The sequence below is a fragment of the Lontra canadensis genome, unplaced genomic scaffold (genome assembly GCF_010015895.1).
Source record: "Lontra canadensis isolate GAN:19392208 unplaced genomic scaffold, GSC_riverotter_1.0 scaffold21, whole genome shotgun sequence".
Taxonomy (NCBI): domain Eukaryota; kingdom Metazoa; phylum Chordata; class Mammalia; order Carnivora; family Mustelidae; genus Lontra; species Lontra canadensis.
In genome coordinates this window covers 5,119,359-5,142,256 of record NW_022631015.1, presented here as the reverse complement: position 1 = coordinate 5,142,256, position 22,898 = coordinate 5,119,359, and the positions used below count along the sequence as shown (strand labels likewise).

General features: G+C 42.5%; 1 protein-coding gene and 1 pseudogene across 4 annotated transcripts in view; one reads left to right on the top strand and one right to left on the bottom strand.

The window, feature by feature from the left end:
* LYRM4 (LYR motif containing 4) overlaps positions 1-22,898 on the top strand; it is a 155,924-nt gene that overhangs the window by 44,204 nt on the left and 88,822 nt on the right. Inside the window, exon 3 of one of the 4 annotated variants that reach the window (XM_032861506.1) lies at positions 9,571-9,685. The exons of the other annotated variants lie outside the window; for them this stretch is intronic. Within the exon in view, the coding sequence (XP_032717397.1) occupies positions 9,571-9,636 (66 nt within the window). The 3' untranslated portion in view covers positions 9,637-9,685. The remainder of the gene's footprint in view (positions 1-9,570; positions 9,686-22,898) is intronic. 4 annotated transcript variants of the gene reach the window in all.
* LOC116869850 lies at positions 2,236-3,880 on the bottom strand (annotated as a pseudogene).

The window sequence follows — 22,898 nt, the reverse complement described above, 5'->3', positions numbered from 1 at the left end:
TGCCTGGGTGGCTCAGCGGGTTAAGCTTCTGCTTTCGGCTCAGGTCATGATCCCAGCGTCCTGGGATCAAGCCCTGCACTGGGCTCCCTGCTCAGCAGGGAGTCTGCTTCTCCCTCTTTCCCTGCCTCTCTACCGGCTTGTACTGTCTCTGTCTCTCAAATAAATAAATAAAATCTTTTAAAAAAAAAAGTTGGAGAGGCCTTTTGTGTATGTGCCAGATGGTGCCAGAAAGGGTGCACAGAAGTTGGGTTGTGTTTAGGGTTGGGCTAACAGCTCTCTCACAATCTGGGCAGCAAAGAAGTACCTAAGTACTTTCTACCTCAGACAGTAAACAAGGCCCCTTGGGTCTTTCATATCAGAAAGAAAAGCAAGAAGGTCAAGCATGCTTTCATCTTGGTTCTTTCTTCCATTTTGCTGTTCTAAAGGTATTCCTTTTGATTTCTGTTTATAAGGCATGAATTAGAATAGCTCTCAGTAATCACCCCCACTCATTAGAGTTTGTCATGCCACTGTGGATTTTAAACAACCAGAGCCTGCCTTATTTGGTGTCCCTACTTCAATGTTCTGTACTCTTGCAACTCAAGGTGACCTCTAAAGACCATTGCCATCACCCACGGGCCTCCTCTCCCTGTGTAGGTCACAGAGATTTTGTGTTCTTCAAAGCAGAAGTATTTTCCAAGCGTTTTGACGTAGAGCGGTCACCTTTGTTCCCTGCCTAGCTAACCAGCCACATGTCTGTGAGAAAAGATACAGAAGAAGCAGTGGAGGGTGGGAAGCTCTAGCTACAGTGGGCGTGCCTTGCCAGACCTGTCTTTCTGTACTTTGACAGAATTTCCCTGAATATGCCAATTAAGATTGTGCCTTTAGGAGTACTAAAGGAATACAGCCTAAATGTGTAGCAGCTTTATCTAGAAACCCGGTGAAAACATGTATCTCTGCAGAGTTTGGGTTTATTTCCAGCTGTGTGATGCTCTCCGTGTTCATCAGAGTGCATCCAATGAAGGCCGTGCTGCCATCCTGGGTTCTCAGGAAGAAGCACTCTGGGTAACAGAAGGGGCGTGTGTGTGTGTGTGTGCGCACAAGTGCATGCGCGTGTGTTATAGACCCTTTCCTTACACAGTTTACTGAGTAAAACCATAATCTCTAGGAGAGGAACAACTATTCCCTGTTGAAAGGTTTCTAACCGGGGTGCCTAGGTGGCTCAGTGGGTTAAAGCCTCTGCATTTGGCTCCAGTCATGATCCCAGGGTCCTGGGATCGAGCACCATTTCGGGCTCTCTGCTCAGCGGGGAGCCTGTTTCCTTCTCTCTCTCTCTCTGTCTGCCTCTCTGCCTACTTGTGAACTCTGTCAAATAAATAAATAAAATCTTTTAATTAATTAATTAATTAATTAATTTTAAAAAAAAGAAAGAAAGTTTCCCAACCACCAGCTTAAGTAGGCTAGCAGATTTAGCACTAAATTTCCATCCAAATACTGTTTGGTTCCCCCCCCCACAAAGGACGGGTTGTACATGTACTAAAGTAAGGAAGGCATTCCACAAAAGGAGGTTCCTGTGCAACTTCAGTATTTGGGCGATGATACCTGATGCTGTAGTATGGGATTGTACATGCTAGGTAACAGCAAGGTTTTGGAACTTTTCAGTGATAACAGTTTTATACCACACAGGTCGTTCTTAAAGCCAGTACAGGGTGTTTTTGGTGTGTTTTGTGTTGTTTTGTTCTGTTGGTTTTTTGGTTTTTTTGGCTGGGGTGTGGAGGGAGATAGGGGTTTTCTGTTTTGCTTTGTTTTGTTTTTAGCAAACAACTTCTTTGCATATATTTTCTCCAAATCACATTAAACAAAAGTTGCTGTCATTTTAGAATCAATGAATACGTCTTTCTTTAATTAGAAAAAAAGTTTTATCTGAATATTTATGTAACTTGATTGCTGTTTATTATAACAAAAAAGTTTCAAACTGATTTGTAGAATCCATTCAGTAACATAGGAGATTGAAATCCATCTCTCAAGAAGATACAGTTATGGCTGAATGTATTTGGTGTTCAGAGTACAGCACGAATAAGAAAAATCCTCGCATGTCATTTGGTTCTTGGTGCGGTCATCTGTATTCATCTCCTGAAAAGCAAAAGAATCCATTTGGTGTTTCAGTAAATATCAAAGTAGTTGTTTAAAAAAACAAAACAAAACAAAAAAAACAAAGAAAACAGCTTCCACAGAGAGACCCAAGAAAGAGCAGCTTCAATGAATGAGTGCTAGGGTCAGGTGAGTCCTCCTTTCATCCGATGAGGGGTTGATGTCGGGACTGATGCTTCCACTGCTGGTGATGATCCCTGTGTCACCCTGCTGCTGGATGAACTCAGGTGGAGACCGCTTTGGGGCTGGTGGCGGTGACAGACATACTCTTGCTGTTAGGGGTGAGGTGAGACTACCCCAAACCATAAGAGGACAGTATTGGGCATCAAGTCGGATAAGAAGAGGAAAATCCAAACCTGGCAGAGCTGATGACAAGCTTTATGTTGACCTGTGGCGGGATGGTACTGAACGGTCTGTTAGCGAAGGTGAAGAACAACGGGGTCCATCGTAGTCATGCTGGGCATCCATCCAAAAGAGAGGGTCTTCCTCATCCTGGGAAGAGCGGTCTGGTGTTAGGTCAGTAACATCCACTTCCTTCTTGCCTCATTGGCTACAGTCACTGAAGAAGGCTTATGAAGACAAACATTGGAATGTTTGTTTTTGTTCGTGATTGCTGGGTACTTTCATACCTTCTTTCTTCTGTCTCATTGGACACCAAGAACCATCTTCTTGGAATGTGACCTCATACACATCAGAACAGTCATTGAGAATTTCCGTAAAAAGCCCATCTAAAATTAGACTCTTCATGGGCAGCTTTTTTGTCACAGGGCAGATCCAAGCGGGCTTCTCATTCATTGCAGATAAAGGGCAGCATCAAAACACTATAGATGTGTGTAAGTCACTGCATGGCATGGGATTGCCGGCCTCATTTTTCTTAAAGGGCACATCAAGGATACCTGAAGGAACTTTACTCTCAGAAGCTGCAGTAAGTTTTCCTTTAATTAGTTTTCTGGAATGATCAACGTTTCCAATACCCTTCCTTTCTAGTCTCTATAATGACATGGCTGATGTGAGCTTTCACACAAGATATACAGAACTGGAGTAATTCTTTCCAATTTCTGTTGCCAAAGAAATGGAAATCTGATTTGGCACAGCTGAAGATAACCCAACCAAAGATGTATTTATGTTCAATTCCATTTTTAGGTGGTGATGCATAGCCAGGCAAAGGAAACAGCTTCCCATTTGCTTTTAAACAAAGACAGTTGGGATAGTTTTGTTCTTGAGTAACTTGACTCTGCCAGGCAAAGTACCAGCTGAACTTGGACTATATAATCCTTCCTAGCATCTGGCAGGAAAAAAAAAAAAAAAAAAAAAAAAAACCTAGATATGTTTCTCTCTCTAACTTGGTAAGATGTCAGAACAAAAATAAAAACTTCTCTAGGGGCGCCTGGGTGGCTCAGTCAGTTAAGCGGCTGCCTTCAGCTCAGGTCATGATCCCAGGATCCTGGGATCAAGCCCCACATTGGGCTCCCTGCTCAGCACAGAGCCTGGTTCTCCCTCTCCCTCTGCCTGCCGTTCTGCCTACTTGTGCTCTCTCTCTTTCAAATAAATAAAATCTTTAAAAATAAATAAATAAAAACTTCTCGTGAAATTGTTGGCTACTGCTTTCAGCTAAAATCGTGGGCTTGATGAGAACATCAGGAACATCACAAAGAGGCGAGTTTTTAAACTGCCTATCAGGATGGACAAGAGGAATTAGGGAAGATGGCACCTCAAACATAAGTATCAAGCCATTCGGAGCAGATTCCATGCAGCCTTTAAAAATAGTAGAAGGGATGCCGGGGCGACTCAGTCGGTTGGGCGTCTGCCTTTGGCTCAGCTCATGATCCCAGAGTCCTGAGATCGAGTGCCACATGGAGTTCCTTGCTCAGCGGGGAGCCTGCCTCTCCCCCTGCTTGTGCCCTCTCTCTCACTCTCTTGCTCTCTTATAAATAAATAAAATCCTAAAAAAAAAAAAAATAGTAGGAACGGGGTTGATGTTCCAGGTAGCCCTCATTTTAGTTAACCTGACTGTGTGTATGTGTGAACATTTTCAGTGTTTCTTGGCTTACACTTAATTACTTTATTTGTAGGTCACTAAAAGCAAAGTAATTGCCCAGTTTATTGGCATTTTGGATGGTGATAGATGAGAGTCTCTGAAACTTCTTTTTTTTAACTTTTGTTTGCTATTTTATGGTTTAGTCTTTCAATGGCCAATCAAGAGAAATGACCACCAATAACTTTTTTAGAGTGCTGGTTGTGAAATGACAAGCTCGTGAACACTGCAACATCCATTCCAGTGCCCTAAATAGTGGGTAAAACTTGAATTAAAGGGCGCCTGGGTGGCTCAATTGGTTAAGCAACTGCTGGCAGCTCAGGTCATGATCCTGGAGTCCTGGGATTGAGTCCCGCATCTGGCTCCCTGCTCAGCAGGGAGTCTGCTTTTCCCTCTGACCCTTCCCCTTCTCATGCTCTCTCTCAAATAACTAAAATCTTAAAAAATATATTAAATGGGATCTTAATATGTTTTTAAAAACTTGAATTAAAAGTCATATCTTGGAGCACCTGGGTGGCTCAGTGGGTTAAAGCCTCTGCCTTCGGCTCAGGTCATGATCTCAGGGTCCTGGGATCGAGCCCCATGTCAGGCTCTCTGCTCAGCAGGGAGGCTGCTTCCCTTCCTCTCTCTCTGCCTACTTGTGATCTCTGTCTGTCAAATGGATGAATAAAAAATCTTTAAAAAAAAAAAAAAAAGTCATATCTTACCCACGGTTCTCATCCTTTTTTTTTTTAAGATTTATTTATTTATTTATTTGACAGACAGAGATCACAAGTAGGCAGAAAGGCAGGCAGAGAGAGAGGAGGGGAAGCAGGCTCCCTGCTGAGGAGAGAGCCCGATGTGGGGCTCAATCCCAGGACCCCGAGATCATGACCTGAGCCGAAGGCAGAGGCTTTAACCCACTGAGCCACCCAGGCGCCCGGTTCTCATCCTTTGAAGAAGCCTGTGAAAAGGGAGGATGGTTTTAGATCCTTTGGAAGAAAAGTAACAGCACACTGTTTATCTCTCTTTGTGTATACCTTTGGCGTAAGTACCATTTTGATAGTGTAGGGGAATCTCTAAGATTTACATGACAGTTGTTTTGATGGAATAAAGAAAAGTCAACTCCTACATTAGGGACATTGAAAATATATGAAAAGAGGGCCCCCTGGGTGGCTCAGTTGGTTAAGCATCTGCCTTCGGCTCAGGTCATGATCCCAGGGTTTTGGAATCAAGTCCTAGACTGGGCTCCCTGCTCAGCGGGGAGTCTGCTTCTCCCTCTTCCTCTGCCCCTTCCCCTTGCCCGTGCTCATGCTCTCTCTCTCTCAAATAAATAAATAAAATCTCTAAAAAAGAAAGAGAAAGTGAGAAAGCAAAATAACATGAAAAGAATTATATACACTATTCATAATAGCCAAGGGGTGGAAGCAACACAGATTCCCACCAGTGGGTCCACAGAGAAACAAAATGCTGTGTATACTTACAACGGAATATTAGTCAGCTTTAAAAAAAGAAGCAATTTCCGACACATGCTGCAGCATGGATGAACCTCCAGGACGTTACACAAATGAAGGAAGTGGGTGAAGGAAGTGGGTCACGGAAGGACAGGTTGTAGGTGGTGGTTGCCAGGCGCTGGAGGAAGCTGGGTGCCTGGAGTTACTGCTAACTGGGTATGGAGTTGCAACTTTGCAGGTTGAAAGAATTCTGAAGCTTTTTTTCACAACAGTGTGAATGTACTTAGCAGTACTGCACTGTATACTTAAAAATGGTTAAAATGGTTAATTTTAAGGGACTTTTCTCCACAATAAAAAATATCTGCCCCTGGGGCACCTGGGTCCTGGAATCGAGCCCCGCGTCGGGCTCTCTGCTCAGCGGGGAGCCTGCTTCCTCCTCTCTCTCTCTGCCTGCCTCTCTGCCTACTTGTGATCTGTCTGTCAAATAAATAAATAAAAATCTTAAAAAAAAATATATATATATATATATGCCCCTCCCCCACAAAAAAAGAATTACAGCTGGTCATCAATTTTTTTCCTTAATCGGGAAAAATAAAATTAAGTGCTTTAGACATTGGTATTTAAGCGTGGGGAACTTAAGTCATTTGAAGCTTGAACAAGTGGATTGGTATCTGTGAACCTTCAGTTTCCTATCTGTAAAATCAAAGGATTATATGATGATTTCTAAGGCTTCTTCCAGTTCTAAAATCCCATGGTTTAACATTTCACATAAATATCTGTCCTCTTCTATTTTTGCAGAAACCTACCTAATACATTTTTTTTTAAATAAACTACTCTATGCTCAGCTTTCCTTGACCAATTTTTACTAAGATCTTAACAGAGTTTGGGCTATAGATAAGTAAAGTTGTAAGCCAGCTATGTATTTATACCATCATAAATTTCAGGACTTTCTCTTGGTCAAACCTTTCTGCTACAAGAACAGTCAGAAAATTGAATTATTTTATTAATGTTGCTAGAACCTCTGCTATTAGCCTTCCTTTCTGATAGAAGATGTGTTACTAGTACTACAGCACATCTCTGAGCACAACATTTTCTTTCAAAGAAAATTAAGTAGCAATTCAAGAGCAATAATGCATTAACTTGATAGGCAAGAAAAAGATGAAGGTGGTCTCCTCTAGCCCCACCTCCATGGTAATGCTAGTTTCTTCTTGATTTTACTTCTCCCTCTTCCCTGGCTGGCTTCTCAGCTGCATGAAACATGATCTGTTAGATAAATCGAATGACACTATATATTCTGTAATTCCATGCCCATGGTTTCTTTCCGTAGATATTTATCAAGCACCTAGTCTATGCAGTCTAATTATGAGTTGACTTTATAAGCTCTTTGGAAGCAGAGTTGGGATTGGAATCTTGAGGTCCATCAGGACCTTGTAGATGGTCTTTCTCATTTTGACTCTCAGGAGACAAACCTTTCATCTTCATTCTAGATAACACCTATTTGTTCATTTAATAGAACAGAAATATATGGACTCTAAAAGGGTACCCTAGCAATACTTTTCCCCATGCCTGTATAGATCAACTAAGATTAGATCAAAAGATCAATCTTCATATTTAAAAACTAATAAAGCAGTCAGAAGCAAAGGAGATTTAAGCACTCTGTCTTGGACTTCAATAAAAATCCTCAGGAAATCAACATGAATTTATATACAGTGACTGGAATTGCCCCCTGAGTGAACCCTGCATCTTTTAGATATCTGAATTCTTTCAGTATGAATGAAAGATTCCCCAAACCACTGTCAAATGAGAAGGGTTGATTACTTTTATAGCTTGGCCAATGTATGACATTCATTTTTTTTCCATCTGTTCAATATATAGTTTTTCTGCAGCTATAAAAAAAAACTTCATAGAAGAATTTGAGCTAATTTCCTCCCTCCCTGCATTTTCTAGAAATTCCAGTAAATCCTCAAGTCTGGGGCAATACTGATGGCATTCCTGTAGAAGAAATGCCTCTCAGCAGTTGTGCCTTCAATTTGCTTGACCCCTCCAAGATCGACATGTACAAAACAAGATTCCATTTTCTTTCTGCATTTTTCATATACAGTAATAGTTCTTTTTCATACTTGCGTGTTCAGAAGAGCTCATGAGGAAGGCAACAGTAATGCTATTTATAGAAAGTTTTGCTTGGGTTTTCATTTGGGAACTCTTATTATCCTTTTCCCATGCAGCCTACTGAGCTTTTCACTCTTGAATTCCTCAAAGAACCATTTTTGTTGCTGAAGCATCCAAAGTCAAGTAGATACCATGAACTCTGGAGCAGAAAGTACACTGATCCATAGCAAGAGTGGAAGTTGTAATCTCAGCTCTGGTAGGACCATACTGTGCGATCTTGGGGTCCTTGTTTATTCGCCTCATCGACCACATGTGTAAAGAGATGATTTTACTGATGAATATTGATGAAGGTGATGCCGGTCTGTGGTGGTGGTGGTGGTGATGATTGTGTGCTTGCTGTCAGTGTTGGCTCATTGTGTCCTCTTCCCGCACTGACATTACAAAGCAGTTTGAACAAGTTGTCTCAGTTTTTAACGGCAGCCTTGTGAGAAAATGCTGGTTTCCTCATGCGTTAGATGAGGAAATTGAGACTTTGAGTGTTGGAATAACTCCCCAAGGACACACAATTAGGGGAATGGTGGGCCCACATCTAGTCTCACTTTTCAGCCAGTTCTTAGAAGAGAGATCAAACTGTGGGTGGTCTGATCTTAACAGGGATAAATAAGACACTGGAGTTGGGAGAAGAAGGCAAGAGGTAGGCTTCCTTTTCTAATTGCTCATTTAGAATTCATGTTAGAAGGTAACAGCTTACCTTCTGTAGGCTCATGAATTGTTTATCCCTAGGAGCTGATCTCCTTTAGCATCTCTCAAAAAACTCTGATTCTCTCTCTGCCTTCAAAAGAAGAAGAAAAAAAATACAGAAACCACAGTCTGAAAAATGTTAAAGTTCAGCCACCTTATTTAAGAAATGTTTGCTTAGAATTTCCCCATAAATCTGAAGGTTGTAGCTCCCAACTGTGCTTTTCCTGACAAGCTATCACTGAAGTGCCCTTCACTGGAAACCTTTTGATGCCTTGCTGCTTGGCTTGTCCTTTCAAGTAATCAAAGTTAACTTCAGCCATGCTTATGCAGAAGATCTTCTTCTAGGATGACAATGGAACAATGTCACACCTTCTAGGCAGGGCAGTGGAAGGGGCTCGCCCCATTTATGTTTATTTGTGTTTCTGTACCACATCCCCTGGAGTTGCAGGGAGCCAGTGATCCCGCACACCCAGGGCATGTGCGAGAAATACCTTCAGTTCCTGAGCACTTGCTATTTGCAGTTGAATTTTTTCAAACTTGATGTGTTTCATCTGTGTATATATATGAAGGATAGATTCATTGGTGCTGTTGGACAGAGACCTCCTAACTATACATCTATGAGTCCAAAAACTCTTGTCGTTTTATAAAAGACATAATAGGAGTCGTGGCCATGAGAAGGGAAGAGGGTCAGAGCCAAATACACCTCACCTGAAATCCTAACACTTATTCAGTAGCCTCTCTGGCCTTGTTCATGTTCTTTAATTTCTCTTAAAATATCACCATCACACCATTTTTCTACTCAAGGCCAAGGAGTACCATTCTGAAGCTAATGTTAGTTTTGTACCAGCTCTGTTTTTGAAATACCAAAGCCAAATGTTGTGTCAGAAATTTTCTCTCTTCCCCAATCTGGTAATTAAGGCTGTCATGTCATGAAATGGTCCATTATAAATAATCAGAAGGCTCTAAAAATTCTCTGAGATGTGGCACCGTAATAATCTTAGTTTTATTCAGTTAATGCTTGTGTACAATTAAGTCAGTATTTTAAATAGTTTCCTTTTCCTCAAACATTTCCACTTCTCGCGGCCTAAATTCGTCTCTTCTCCCCACCCACCTCAACTCCAGAATGCAGTGAAAATAGCACCAACCGAGAGGCCACGTGGAATTCCCCCTCAGTCTGTCAGAAATTAGCAGTAGCACCGCCCTAAGGCCATGACCTTTTAGGCCTCATCCATGAAAAGTAAGGACTTGGGGACACTTGTTTCCCAGATCTCCAGGGGCACAGGAATTTGTGTGTGAATTGGCATTATTGAGATCGGACTTGGGGCTTCTTTCAACAGGTCATTCCATCTCACTGGTAGGTGAGCGTGTTCCAGAACTGCCTCCACAGAGATGGACTTGCCTTTGGAGCCCAATAAAAACCCAGACGCTGGGGCCCAGGAGCTGGCTGCCCTGGGGTCTGCCCACAGTCACTGCCAGTGGGCAGGCAAGTCCTCTCCTGGCACCTTCCTCCTGGGGCTCGGGTGGGGGCTACTCCGTGACGCTCCAGCGTCTCCCTCACACCGGACACCTTCTGACTCAGAAAATAATTGCTAATGTTTGTTAGGTCCCAGAAACACACCTGGGAATGTTGGATGTTGACCAAGGGCGAATTATGTCACCGACCTCCTCTGTTTACTGAATTAACTTTAAAAAGAAAAGCGAGCTGCCCTGCGCTCACAGACAGTGTGTTTTGTTGAGTGTGGGGGAGTAACAGGGTTATGTAATGCTGAGTTATGTAATGTTCGTTCTTGGTCGTCGGCCCCAGCAGCGGGGTCGATTCGAGAAAACCCTTTGGCTATACTTCGTAAAGGCTTTTAATACCATTGAAGGCGGGACCGTTACCCGAATCATGGTGAGGTCAGGGGTCTTGGAACCGTGCACAGAAGCTGCCCTTTCGGACAGCCGACAGATTGTAAACATCTCACTTAACTAAAGGGGTTTTCTTCACTGGGCCTCGACAGGCCTCTAAGAAGGAATGGGATGGAGAGGAAGAAACCAGTAAAAAGAGCAAAACCAGATGTTCCTCTTGCTTTGAACTAGGTTCTGAGCATGGCCACACTTTGTGCTTCGTTTTGTTTTTTTCTTTTTCATTTATCCACCCTTATGGGAAATTTATAGACATCCATGTTTTTCATAATACCTAGTAGTTTTCTCACTGAAAGTGTTTTAGAACAGACTCCATTTTTCCCCATAGGCCATGGACCGCTCTTTTCTATAGTGGGCAGTTTAGGGACGTTAGGAAGACAGCTTGCCCCTGTCTGTCTATGTGCCAGGCAGAGCCCGTCCCACAGACAGACCTGCTGGATGTCCTGCCTGCATGGCCCTGCCATTTCATCACGACTTGGGGGAGCATCCGAGTCTCTCCTCTGCCAGATGGCAGGCTCCTTGAGGGCTGGGCCTGCTGTGTCCATTGGACCAGCACAGCACAAGACACACAGTACACGCCCAGGGAACACCTTTCTGTGTTCACCAGCTCCCCATGTGGAGGCCTTGAAAGCCCTTCCTCCTCCTTCCTTGCCTGCCAAAATCTTGTCCGCCGGGCCACCAAGCACTTCAGTGGTGTGTTCATAAGGCATGTCTGCCCTTAACCTCTGACCTTCCAGAAAGGCAGGGCTGTTTCCTTGTTCACCGTGGTGCTCCCGGTGCCTTGTAGATATCATGAGCCTTTCATTAAATCCTTCATAGAGTCATGATGGCTTGGTAGGAAGACACAGAAGGCCTCAGGGCAAAGCAGCAGACTTGGCCTTTCTGACAAGAAGTCTTCCTGACATCTTCGTGAATACGAAAGGAGACAACGTGTGTAACACCCTCTAACATCAGCAAAGCCGCTCCGCAGTGAATAGAGTTAACCTTCAGTACTCTGCACTCAGCCCTCAAACTAAGTATCCTGCTTTGCCTGAGGTTGTGGCTACTGCTTGTACCAGAAAGGAAGCCAGGAGCTCCTTCTGGAAATTAGTGTGTTGGCTCTGCCAGAGGAAGCTGAAAACAAAAGCCAGTCTGGTGAGGTGAATTCCAACAGTAGGCGACAAGGCTGTTAAACTCGGTTCCAATTTCCCCACCCTGCTAGGAGGCATGAAGGGCACTGGACCAGGGAGTCAGGAGTGGTTTCAAATCCTGGTGGTCACTGCCTAGCTTTCCAAACTTAGGAAGGTGACTTCCTGTGGAACTCCTTCTCCTGGTCCCACCTTGTTGGGAGGTGAGAAGTGTGTCTGTGAAGCAGGCAGTAGAGCGCCTGGCCCGTGGTGAATGTTCAGATGAATGAAAGGTGGTTGCACCCACGTCCGTGCATCAGCTTGCTTCTCTCCAGACTTCTTTAAATCTCAAGGGCTGAAATGACGGAGCTGTGTCACAGTTTGCTTCTAGATCTCTAAACGTGCAGAAAGGGAGCTGCCGCCAGTCCCTTTCTCAGGCAGCTCTGTTCTCCACTCTCCTCCGTGGCGACACCAGAGGCTTTGCTAATCTGCAAACTCTTGGCATATGGTACTTGTTGTAATATAGGTCTGACTCTCCGAAATGCTTTTCGGTGGTTTCAGTGAAGCTGCGAAGACTAGATTCCAAGTGACAGTTTCTGTATGAAATATTTATCACATGTGGATAAAAGCATATCCACCAAATGGAACTGGGAGGGCAAAAGGGAAATGCAGTCCCCATATTCTTACTTTCTTATTTTAGATGTTCCCATCACATTGCGGACTACCAGGTAATGAAATGAAGGAGAGGCTATAGGAAAATAAAAAGAGTGGGTAGGACCAGTTGGTATTTGTAAGTGGAAACTGGGGGTGCCTTAATTTGAATAAATAAAGGTGTCCTTAAATTCAGAAAATGGGAAGGCAGAACCAGAAGCCCTTAATGGGCCCAGCAAGCAGAGCACACTATACAGGTAGAAAGATTTGGTTCCACCATTGTCTTTACATTCACGCTCATACACAGAGAACAGTGCCTGATCAACAAGGCATGTCTTCACAGAGCTTGGGGGAAATTTTCCATAGATCTCTGTAATGTTCATCTCAGGCAATCCATATTTATTCCTAAGCGCTATTGAGCGTCCGCTGGAACGAACTACCAAAGTAGGGGCAGAGAGGGCTAAGAATGGTCAGTATCGGGGCACCTGGGTGGCTCAGAGGATTAAGCCTCTGCCTTCGGCTCAGGTCATGATCTCAGGGTCCTGGGATCAAGCCCTGCATCGGGCTCTCTGCTCGTCAGGGAGCCTGCTTCCCCCTCTCTCTCTGCCTGCCTCTCTGCCTACTTGTGATCTCTCTCTCTGTCAAATAAATAAATAAAATCTTAAAAAAAAAAAAAGAATGATCGGTATTTGAGGAACTTGTTTTGTGATGACAGATGAATAACAGAATTCATGTTGGAACACATGCCTTCATAGAGGTGGACGAGTCATGAGAGTTGCATGTGTGGTTTCTTCATTTAATGGGGTTTTGCTCCTTGTTTCCTTGAGGGCAGGGACCATGTCTATCCCCACACTTAACCACAGTGCCTTACACACTGATAATGCTTAGAAAATATTGCTGAATGAATTATGTGCTTTGGGGCCCCCAGATGGCTAAGTCAGGTAAGCATCTGACTCTTGATTTGATCTTAAGTCATGATCTCAGGATCATGGAAAGCTCACGGTATCTACAAGATACCGGGAGTACCACGGTGAACAGATGATCCCAGGCTTGATCCCGGGATCAAGCCGCACGCCAGACTCCACACTGGGCATGGAGCCTTCTTAAGATTCTCTCTCCCTCTTCCTTTGCCCTTCCCCTGCTTGCTCGCTTACTCTCTCTCTCTCTCAAAAAAAAAAAAAAAAAACTTTAATTCTAAAGGACTAAATTATATATGTTTGAGTATCTTAGTAGTGGTTCGGTGTCATTCATTCTGCTTATGGAATAACCTTTATCAACAAAGTAAAAAACCTTACCTGAGCTAGCAGAGTTTTAATCCATAAACCATAACCTTCTAGAACCATAACCAATTATAATAGCTCTCTCTGAGACAGATAGTGGCCCTGCCATACATACAAACTTATGACAATCTATTCATAATTGTGGGCGGAGGATTGGGAGAAATAGAGTGGAGGTTACTGTAGCTGCTCTGGAGAGGCCCTATTAGAGCAAGTCATTCTTGTCCAAATATCTGAATGAAAAAGACTGGCGAGTCAGTCTGATGCTTATTCCATTGCCTTCATCTTCCTTTGGTAGCGTCTTGGGATGGCATTAGGTTCATGTTCCTCTGTTTATATGTAAGGAAATTAGAAGCTGGGAAATCAGCCTGTCTGTGATAGGTCAAAGGCAAGGCCAGGGAACCAAATACTGCGTAATGAGCCAGGTTCCCCTTTGCCTCTCTGGTCAGTTCTCCAGAGTTTTCGGGAATGCAGGTGTTATAAACAAAGGTTCTCAATTCATTATGACTTATTCACCTTTACCCTTTGGGAGAACTCTTTTCATGTGAATTCAGACATGCCCAGAAATGTAGGAAGGTCAAAAGCAGTCATGTTCTGGCCAGGATTCTTTGTTTAAACAAAACCATTATGAAAATGCAGCTTACCAGGGCACCTGGGTAGCTCAGTCAGTAAAACATCTAACTCTTGGTTTCGGCTCAGGTCAGGATCTCAGGGTCCTGGGAGTGAGCCCCATGTCCAGCTCTGTGTTCAATGGAGAGTCTGCTTGAGGATTCTACCCGTCTGCCCCTCCCCCTGTTCATGCATTCTCACTTACTCTAAATAAATGAATAAATAAATCTTTAAAAGAGGAAAGAAAGAAAATTTAGATTACCAGAAAAATGTAACTAGAGGTTAACTGAACATTTATAAAAATTAATTCTGGTCATGGTTACCCAATGACTATGGAGACTACAGGGGTTACCATTTTTATCTCTTCTTCTATGCTATGTGCTGCAGGCAATGGGTCATTTCATTTACAACTACTCTGCAGCACATCCTCATTTTACAGTGAGGAAACCAAGGCACAGAGAGAGGAGTTAAGGAGAGGGAGACTCCTTAGCCGTAGTGGTTGAAGGCAGGATTTGAGCTGAGGTCTCTTATCGACATTCCTTGTGACCTTACAGTACGATCTTTGATTGCATTTTAGTAAAATGATTTTATAAAAATTTGATTTAGATACACTTCTGTAGCCTTGAAACCCCCCCATTTTTTTAATGATGTAATTTTTTTTTTTTTAAGATTTTATTTATTTGGCACAGAGAGAGAGAGCATGAGCAGGCAGGCAAAGCGGCAGGCAGAGGGAGAGGGAGAAGCAGACTCCCAGCTGAGCAGGGAGCCCCGTGCAGGCCTCCATCCCAGGACCCTGGGATAATAACCTGAGCCAAATGCAGATGCTTAACCGACTAAGCTACCCAGGTGCCCCTGAAAACCCCTTTCAACTAAAAATCAGTGGGTGCTCAAAATCAAGGAATGGGTTTCTGAGGAAGGTGCCCATAACACTGTGACTCTTGGATCTCCATGCCCTGGTCCTCAGGCACACAGAGAGAATGAAGCACCGCGCCCCCAGGTCCTCAGAGCTTTTCGAGCCTCACTGCTGGCGGGATCTGAAAGACAGATTGTTCCCTTTGGAGGCAGACCCAGAGGCCTGACCCAGGGCTGAGTGCAACGCAGAGAAGGGAATTAAATCTGACCAGTGAAATGACTCATTCAAAGAAAAGGGATAGTTTGTGTCTTGAGCAAATTAAACTTCCTCCTCCCTCCCCCCGCAGTTCAGGGCCATTTGAGGCTTTGGTATATTTCCAGGCCATGTCAGGGATGTAAAGTTTTTTGTCTCATCAAGAAGGAGGACATATGCTTATCTATGCACTTGGGCACACAGGAGGGACCTTTAGGCATATATTACCAAGGTTTGCCAGGTTACCTGTAGCCCTTCCTTGATACTAAAAGGAAATGAAGGCTGGCACTTTCCATTATCAAATACCCAAGTTACTTAATCACCTCAAATACTTGTAACCATACGCATGTGAAGTTTTCCGTTATCTAAGCACTTTCTACAGTTTGGAAAGAAAAACTATCATCAATCTCAAAGCAACCATACATTTCCCTGAGAAGAAGAAAGATTTCATCTTAATTTTAACACATTTTTTGCCTGTATGTTGCAGTACACATGGGATATAGTTCCACTCAACTTTATATTTTATGTCTTCTGTTACTGGAGGAAGCAAAGTCTACCTGATCTTTAGTGGGGCCTTCAAAGACAGGACTTCTCACTTTCTGCTCATGGTTCTTCATCTTGATTGTACACATTAGAACCAATTGGTGCTTTCATAAGTCCCAGGGACCAGCCCACTCCAGGCCAATGAAATTAGAGACTCTGAGGGTAGGACTCAGGCATCAGCAGTGTTAAAATTCCCCAGGTGATTTCAACATACAACCAAGGTCGAGAACCAGGAGTTGATACTGCGCCCCTGAACAGGTCCCCACAAACCTGTCACCCTGCACTGAGTGCCTGTTCTCCAGAAGGCCAGCAAGTTGTCTTTGATTTTTGCAACAGCGGATCTCTGGGTCTCTCTAAATTAACCTTTGCCCCAGGGATCATCTTCATTCTGCTAAGTTCATTCAGACTCTAAGTTCTCTTTTATATTGAACAATGAAACTCTCTCTTATTACAACTGGAAATCTCATGTGTTCCCATAGTGTGCATACGCCTGTTGGAGTTCTTTGGGGTTCGGCTGATAGTGCAAGACAACGTTCTTAAAAACCAAGTAGAGTAACACGGCTTAATGTCAAGAGAATAGCAGAGACATCTTCTCAGGAATGCAGTCTTCATCTCAGGGAGAAGTTATTTAACACTGTTTGGGGGATATTTTCTAGTGCAGCTGAGGGTTTCCTGCTCATGTAAATTGTAGCTCATCCGTCCTGTGTTTCTGCTTGTCACATAAACCCTGGCGATAAAAAGATCTAAAGAGTCCGTGTCTTCATAGCAGCCATAGTTCAAGTGTAGGTAAAATTATTCAGGAAGTCATGCACCTTCTCTCCTTTCAGGGGGAATAGATGCAAAGAAAAGGAGATTAATTGAGCTCTAGACCAAGATAGATACTTGTAAGATTTGTTCAGCCTTTCAGGATATTTGATAGGAGTGTGCTCCTTACTTTGGTCTTTTGTGAAACACCGCAGCCCTCGGATGCACAAGTTGTCCTCAGCATCTCCTCTCAGATAGATCACCATGGGAACAGCAAAGAGACCAGTGGAAGCAGAACAGGGCAGCAGCTTTTGGGAGCCAGCCCGGTGACAAATGCTAATGCACCAGGCCAAATGTTCTAGCACTGGATTATCAGGGTTTAAATTGGGGTGGGTTGGCCTGCTGGTACACCAAATTTTTCTCAGGCTGTTGTCTGGAAATTTCCTAGTCTGATTTTTCTCAACTCCAGAACCAATGAAGATTCAGCCCATTGGTAAAACTTTCTGATGAAATCTGGCAGTTCAATCTGTTCTTCCCTAGTGAAGGCCAATATTGTGTAGATTTCACTAAATCATGTGTTCCTTAACTTGCTAGAACATTCAGTGTATGCCTTATTTCTTTAAATAACAGCCTTGAGTCTCTCTCTCTCTAGTAAATAAATTTTTTTTTTAGATTTTATTTATTTATTTGACAGAGAGAGATCACAAGCAGACGGAGAGAGAGAGAGGGAAGCAGGCTCCCTGCTGAGCAGAGAGCCCGACGCGGGGCTCGATCCCAGGACCCTGAGATCATGACCCGAGCCGAAGGCAGCGGCTTAACCCACTGAGCCACCCAGGCGCCCCAATAAGTAAATATTTTTTTAAAAGAAGGAAGAGCACATAGGTGGCTCAGTCAGTTAAGCATCCAACTCTTGATTTTAGCTCAGATCATGATCTCAGGGTTATGAGGTCGATTGCCTAGTCAGGCTCCATGATCAGCAGGGAGTCTGCTTGAGATTCTCCCTCCCCCTCTGCCCCTCTCCGCTCTCCCTCTGCCCCTCCCCGCTCTCCCTCTGTCCCTCCCCTTGCAATGCTCTTTATCTCACCCTCTCTCCCTCTCTTCACCTTCCACCCCCTGAGCTCATGCTCTCTCTCTCAGATAAATAAATCTTTAAAAAATAAAATAACAACTTTATTGAGACTTAATTCACATATCATAAAATTCATTCATTTAAACTATACCATGCAATGGCTTTTAGTATATTTACAGAGTCGTGTGACCATCACCACAATCATTTTAGAACATTCAGTCATCCCAAAAAGAAATGCCATACTCATCATATACACATCATTAGTGACCCCATTTCTCCCCAACCCACTCTCCCCTAGCACTTGGAAACCACCGATCTCCTTTATGTCTCTGTGGATTTACCTACTGTGGACATTCATATAAATGGAATTTATTTTTGTGACTGGCTTCTTTAACGTAATATTTGCAAGGTTCATCCATTCATAGTATGTGTTGATGCTTCATTCCTTTTTAATAGCATTGTATGACTGTATCGCATTTTATCTATCCATTCATCGGCTGAGGAATATTTGGGCCATTTCCACTTTGTTGCTATTATCAGTGATGCTTCTATGAGTACTAGTGTACAAATTTTAGTGTAGACTTATGTTATCATTTCTCTTGGGTATGTACTAGGAGCAGAATTGCTGGGTCACATGGTAACTCTGTTTAACTTTCTGAGGAAGGCCGCCAGCCTGTTTTCCAAAGTAGGTGCTCCACTGTACATTACCATCAGCAGTGTGTAAGGCTTCTAATTTTGCCACATTCTGCAAATACTTGTGGCCATCCCAGTGGCTGGGAATGGTCTAGCTTTAAATTTAACTTGGGAAGTTAATGTTGACCTAGTCGCTCTTGGAACATTCAAGGGAAGGTTAAGATTGCTTTTAATTTTTTGTCTTCATGATGAAGCTCAGGCCAGTCCTTCTCTAGATCTAAACCCCACCTCTCTGTGAGAACCAGTTTAAGATGTTGTTGATTTTACAGTGTATATAGGAGTTAGGTGTGGCTTAGCTGTGTGCACTGGGCAGCCGGGGGTTGAGTCAGATGATCTGAAGCTCTGGATGAGAATGCTGTCTTCCATTGTTCCAAGAGGCCCTCCCTGAGCTTCATCGAAGAGATGAACTTCCCAGATGAGCAGAGTAATGTAACTTCCCATTTGAGCAGAGTAATGTGCTTTCAGAATTCTTTAACACAGTGCGTATTGGTTGATTTTTTTTTTTAACTCTACCTTCTTCCGTACAAAAACTCAGCTGCTGTCTCAAAAGCATAGACCTCCTTACCCCAAAGTCAGTCAGTCTTTTTTATAACCTTATTCTTTACAGATCTGATGTCACTTACTCCTTGAAACTTCGTATCTGGTCCTTTCTCTCATGTAAACTGTTAGCCTCCATTTAGTAGATATTTGCACTTGGGTGTTTTACCAGCACTTGAAAGCCATCATGACCAAAACTTAATGAGTTATCTTACCATCCCTTAAACTAATTCTCCTCTGCAAATTCCCAGTACTTCCCATTCTCTTCGTAATGCAAGCTTGAATCCTTCCTCTCCCCTATGCATGGAGAATGGAGCCTTGATCGTTTATGTCACCCATTTAAAATAAATCTAAGCCTCTTTTTGGGTCCTCTAAAATAGGGTACACGGGAATATTAAAATATGTTCTGAGGTACTACCCTAAAAACTACCTTTTTCTTTAGGTTCTGGCTTGGTACATGCTATTCACTTGGATAATCAGGTCTAACCAACTCAGGTACTTGGCCCAGCCTTTAGCTAAGTCAATGTGTGTCCTGATCTTTGACTCTGCTTGAATACTTTGCTTGTCTACCTTATCATGAACCACCAGTAAGCATTCTGTTTTTTTCTGTAGAACTTTACTTGAGGTTATGTTAGGTATTCCTGTTGACTAGAGGCTCATCTGTTTAAATAATCTCACTGTTAATGTGAAAGCACCCTTTGTTTCCTGGCAGTCTAATTTCCCTGGGCATTTATAGTGGTTAGATGTGTATTGATGGACATTACTCTCTGTTTGTGTCAAAGCACTCTGGGAGGCTCATCAATCTTGTGCTTTTTTTAATTGACATCAATAATGTGTCTGCATTTATCAATATTTCCTAATTGCCAAGTTATAACAGTGGAACTTCTGCCATAAATCCTGCCTACAGATATCTTCAGACATTAAGGTTTAAGGTTCGTATCAATATTTTGATGTATTATAAATTTTTTTATGAGGATTTTTTTTCGTATAAGAAAGGAGTAACAATGTAGCAAGAGACAGAGAGAATTGAGTCGGTGTCATCATATAAAATTAAGTTAAAGGGACAAATCATTCCAATGAAAAGAGAAGAAAGCTATTTCCCAGGTCAGTACAATACGTTCCCATAAAGTTCAGCGTTACTGTCCAAGTGAATGCTAATGTGTCTCCCTTGTGAGTGATGTACTATGCCAAGACTCTTCCTGGGAGAGAAATTTGAACAAAAGGACAGTTTGCCCTCTTGCAAAGAAGGAACTCTTATCAACTCATTTTTCAGGGGGGAAACTGAGGTGTGGTAAGCTGAAGTTATTTGCAAAGAGTCACTTAGTGACTTTGCAGTGCCAGGACTCATACCCAGGGCCCCACGGAGCCCATGGCTGGATCCTTTACCTTTCAGAGACTCCCAAAGGAGAAGGAGACCCACAGGTGTCGAAGGACTGAATCCACATCATCTGTTAGGCATTTGAAGACTGCAGAATGTTTGGCTCAGAAAAAAGATGAATGTGAAAGGCTCAGGAGGCCTGTCCTTGTATACCTGAAGGCCCTTCCCATGAAGGAGATTAGACATTGTCTTCTGTGCATGTCGTAGTTACAAGTGTGGACCCAGGAGTCACACCGGCCCCAGCAAATCCCAGCTCAGCCACTCACCAGCGCCCACCCTTGGCCAAGCCATTTGGCCACTCTGTGTCCCACTTTCTTCAGCTAAGATGAGAGTTTTGACAGTACCTACATTATATGCTTTTCTTCAGCTAAGTGGTTGTGAGGATTCAGTGCGTTAGTAATGTGAAAAGTGCTTTTGATAAAGATGCTTGGCACAAAGTTAAGTGTGAAAAGTGCCGCTGTTACTAAAGCCAGACTAGGTATGAGAAAGGGGTCTCTTAAAAAAACAAAACCCACTCACCATTGATATATTAATTCTGCAAATCTTTATGTATGAGACACTCTTCTAGACAGTGGGACACAGCAATAAATAAGCCAGATCTAGTCCCTGCCCCTGTCCTCATGCTGCTCACATTCTGTATTAGGGAGAAAGGAAATTACTGCATGAATCAGTAAAGCGCCATTCAACTCCTGAATAAACCATTTCTGACATTGTGACCCCCTCCCTTTCCCTGATAATCACTGAAGATGTTCAGGCACAGGCTGACCAACATCATCGTGAGAGGGGTTTGCCACTCTGGGATTTTATGATATTCTGACATCCTTCTGTAAAGTGATTACAATCACTTTATAATACACTTTATAATACAATCACTTTATAAAACAAACTGATTAAAACATCAATTCCAACATTGCTTTACTTTAAAACTGTCTGTTGTGAGGTGAGGTGGGGAGGTTATGCAGGACAATCCTGTGAGGTACAAAAAGGAAATATGGGACTACTTATAATTTTTATCTCCTCTTTTTAAATGTGTATTATTGTGTGTATTTTATAATGTACATAATTTAGTAGCGCAGGAGCTCATGTGGATAACATCTAAATAAATACAAACATAACGTTAAATTTGCATGCGTAAACTTACTTTGCTAATGAGGTAAACGATTTAAAAAGCATGAAGTCTGCCGCTCTAAGTTTTACCAAAATGAATGGAGCTTTCTAAAGTCAGAAGCTATTGCAATAATGAAACAGTGTTTTTACGTTTTCCTTATTTCTGATGTGGTCATTTATGGGTAGTTTTCACCTTTAGAGGTAATGGTTTTCCACATGAATGGAAAATTAAGACATACTTTGACCTCTACTGAAGAACTTAAAAATCAGTCATGATAGTCCTAAATGTTTTTGTGGGAGTTAACAGTTTTATTGCAGTAATCTTCTCTCGAGCTCATGAGCTAGGTCTTCTACCCACTTTGGAGAGGAAGGGACAGAGCAGTTTTAGAGGTTATACCCAGTACTTTAAGCAACTCATCATTTTGCCAGGGAACAGAAATTTTAAAATTAAGAACTATAAAGCTGATGCTCGTTACTAGCAGTATACCAAGGAGTACCTGTTAGCCTGGGTCAAGGTGAAGGCTGACCAGTCTCCTGTTGCTAGAAGGAGGACAGGAGCTTTTTTTTTCTTACTGTTGCCATCCTTTGCTCTTACCTCAAAGGTAAAACCCTATCAAATATTCAACCTATCAATAAATTCAACAGGATTTATTCAGAATCTGGAATGAGCCAGGCCTTCAAGGCGCTTTCATTTTACCAGAGGAGGTGACTTTTCTTCTCTAATCCCCAAATCGGGAGTGTGAAGTTGACTTTTAATTAGAGGCAATTTCAGCAAATAGTCTCCATGTTCTCTCCCTCCCCATCCCCAGGATCCTTAGTTGTGATCAACAAAAACAACTCTAGTTAATTTTAGCACAAAGAACACATAATATTAAATATGTGCTCAATTAATGAACAGCGAATTCCTCCTGTCTGTTCCTTACTCCCATTACTGGATAAGGTTTTAGGGGAAAGGGGACAGAGTTTAGAAGCTTGGAAAGGAAAGTGGGGCAGTATGTTCTAAAAGAATGCCTAGAAATTAGTTATCTGCTAACTGTGGGTTGATAAAGATTTATGTGGATCTGTTGGATTTCACCTAGTAAGATTATTCTGTAGCATGAAAAACAAATAACTTGGAGTTCAGAGACCTACATTTTCCACTATTGAGCTGTGTGATCTTGAATAGGTTACATAACTTTTAGGTCTCGGTCCTTTCTGCTGGGATATGGATGAAATGATGGATTAATCTCTAAGTCTTCGTGTGAACTCTCTCTGCTGATAGAAATGTTACATGTCTGCTCTGCCTAACACAGTAGCCACTAGCCACTTGTGGCTGTTGATTCAACACTTGAAATGTGGCTGTTGTGACTAAGGAACTGAATTTTCACTTTTAATTCATTTAAATTTAAATCACCACTTATAGCTAGTGGCTGCCATATCAAACAGTATATTCTAGAGCATTCTGTGATTTTTCTGGATTCAGTAGGTTTATGTATCATGAGATATAGGCCTTAGAAGGTAGAAAAGATGAAACTCAGAACTTGACATTTGTGAAGAATTACATTCATATTTTAATACCTAATTGTACATCAGGAGAAAAGAGCATACTCTAGAAGTTCACATAAATAGTATAAAAAGCACAAGATTTGGAGTTGAACTGAATTTGAACTCTGGCACCACTAAATCATGAATATACCAGCCCTATCTACCATACAGAGTTTTAAAAATCAAATGAGATTATAAACGT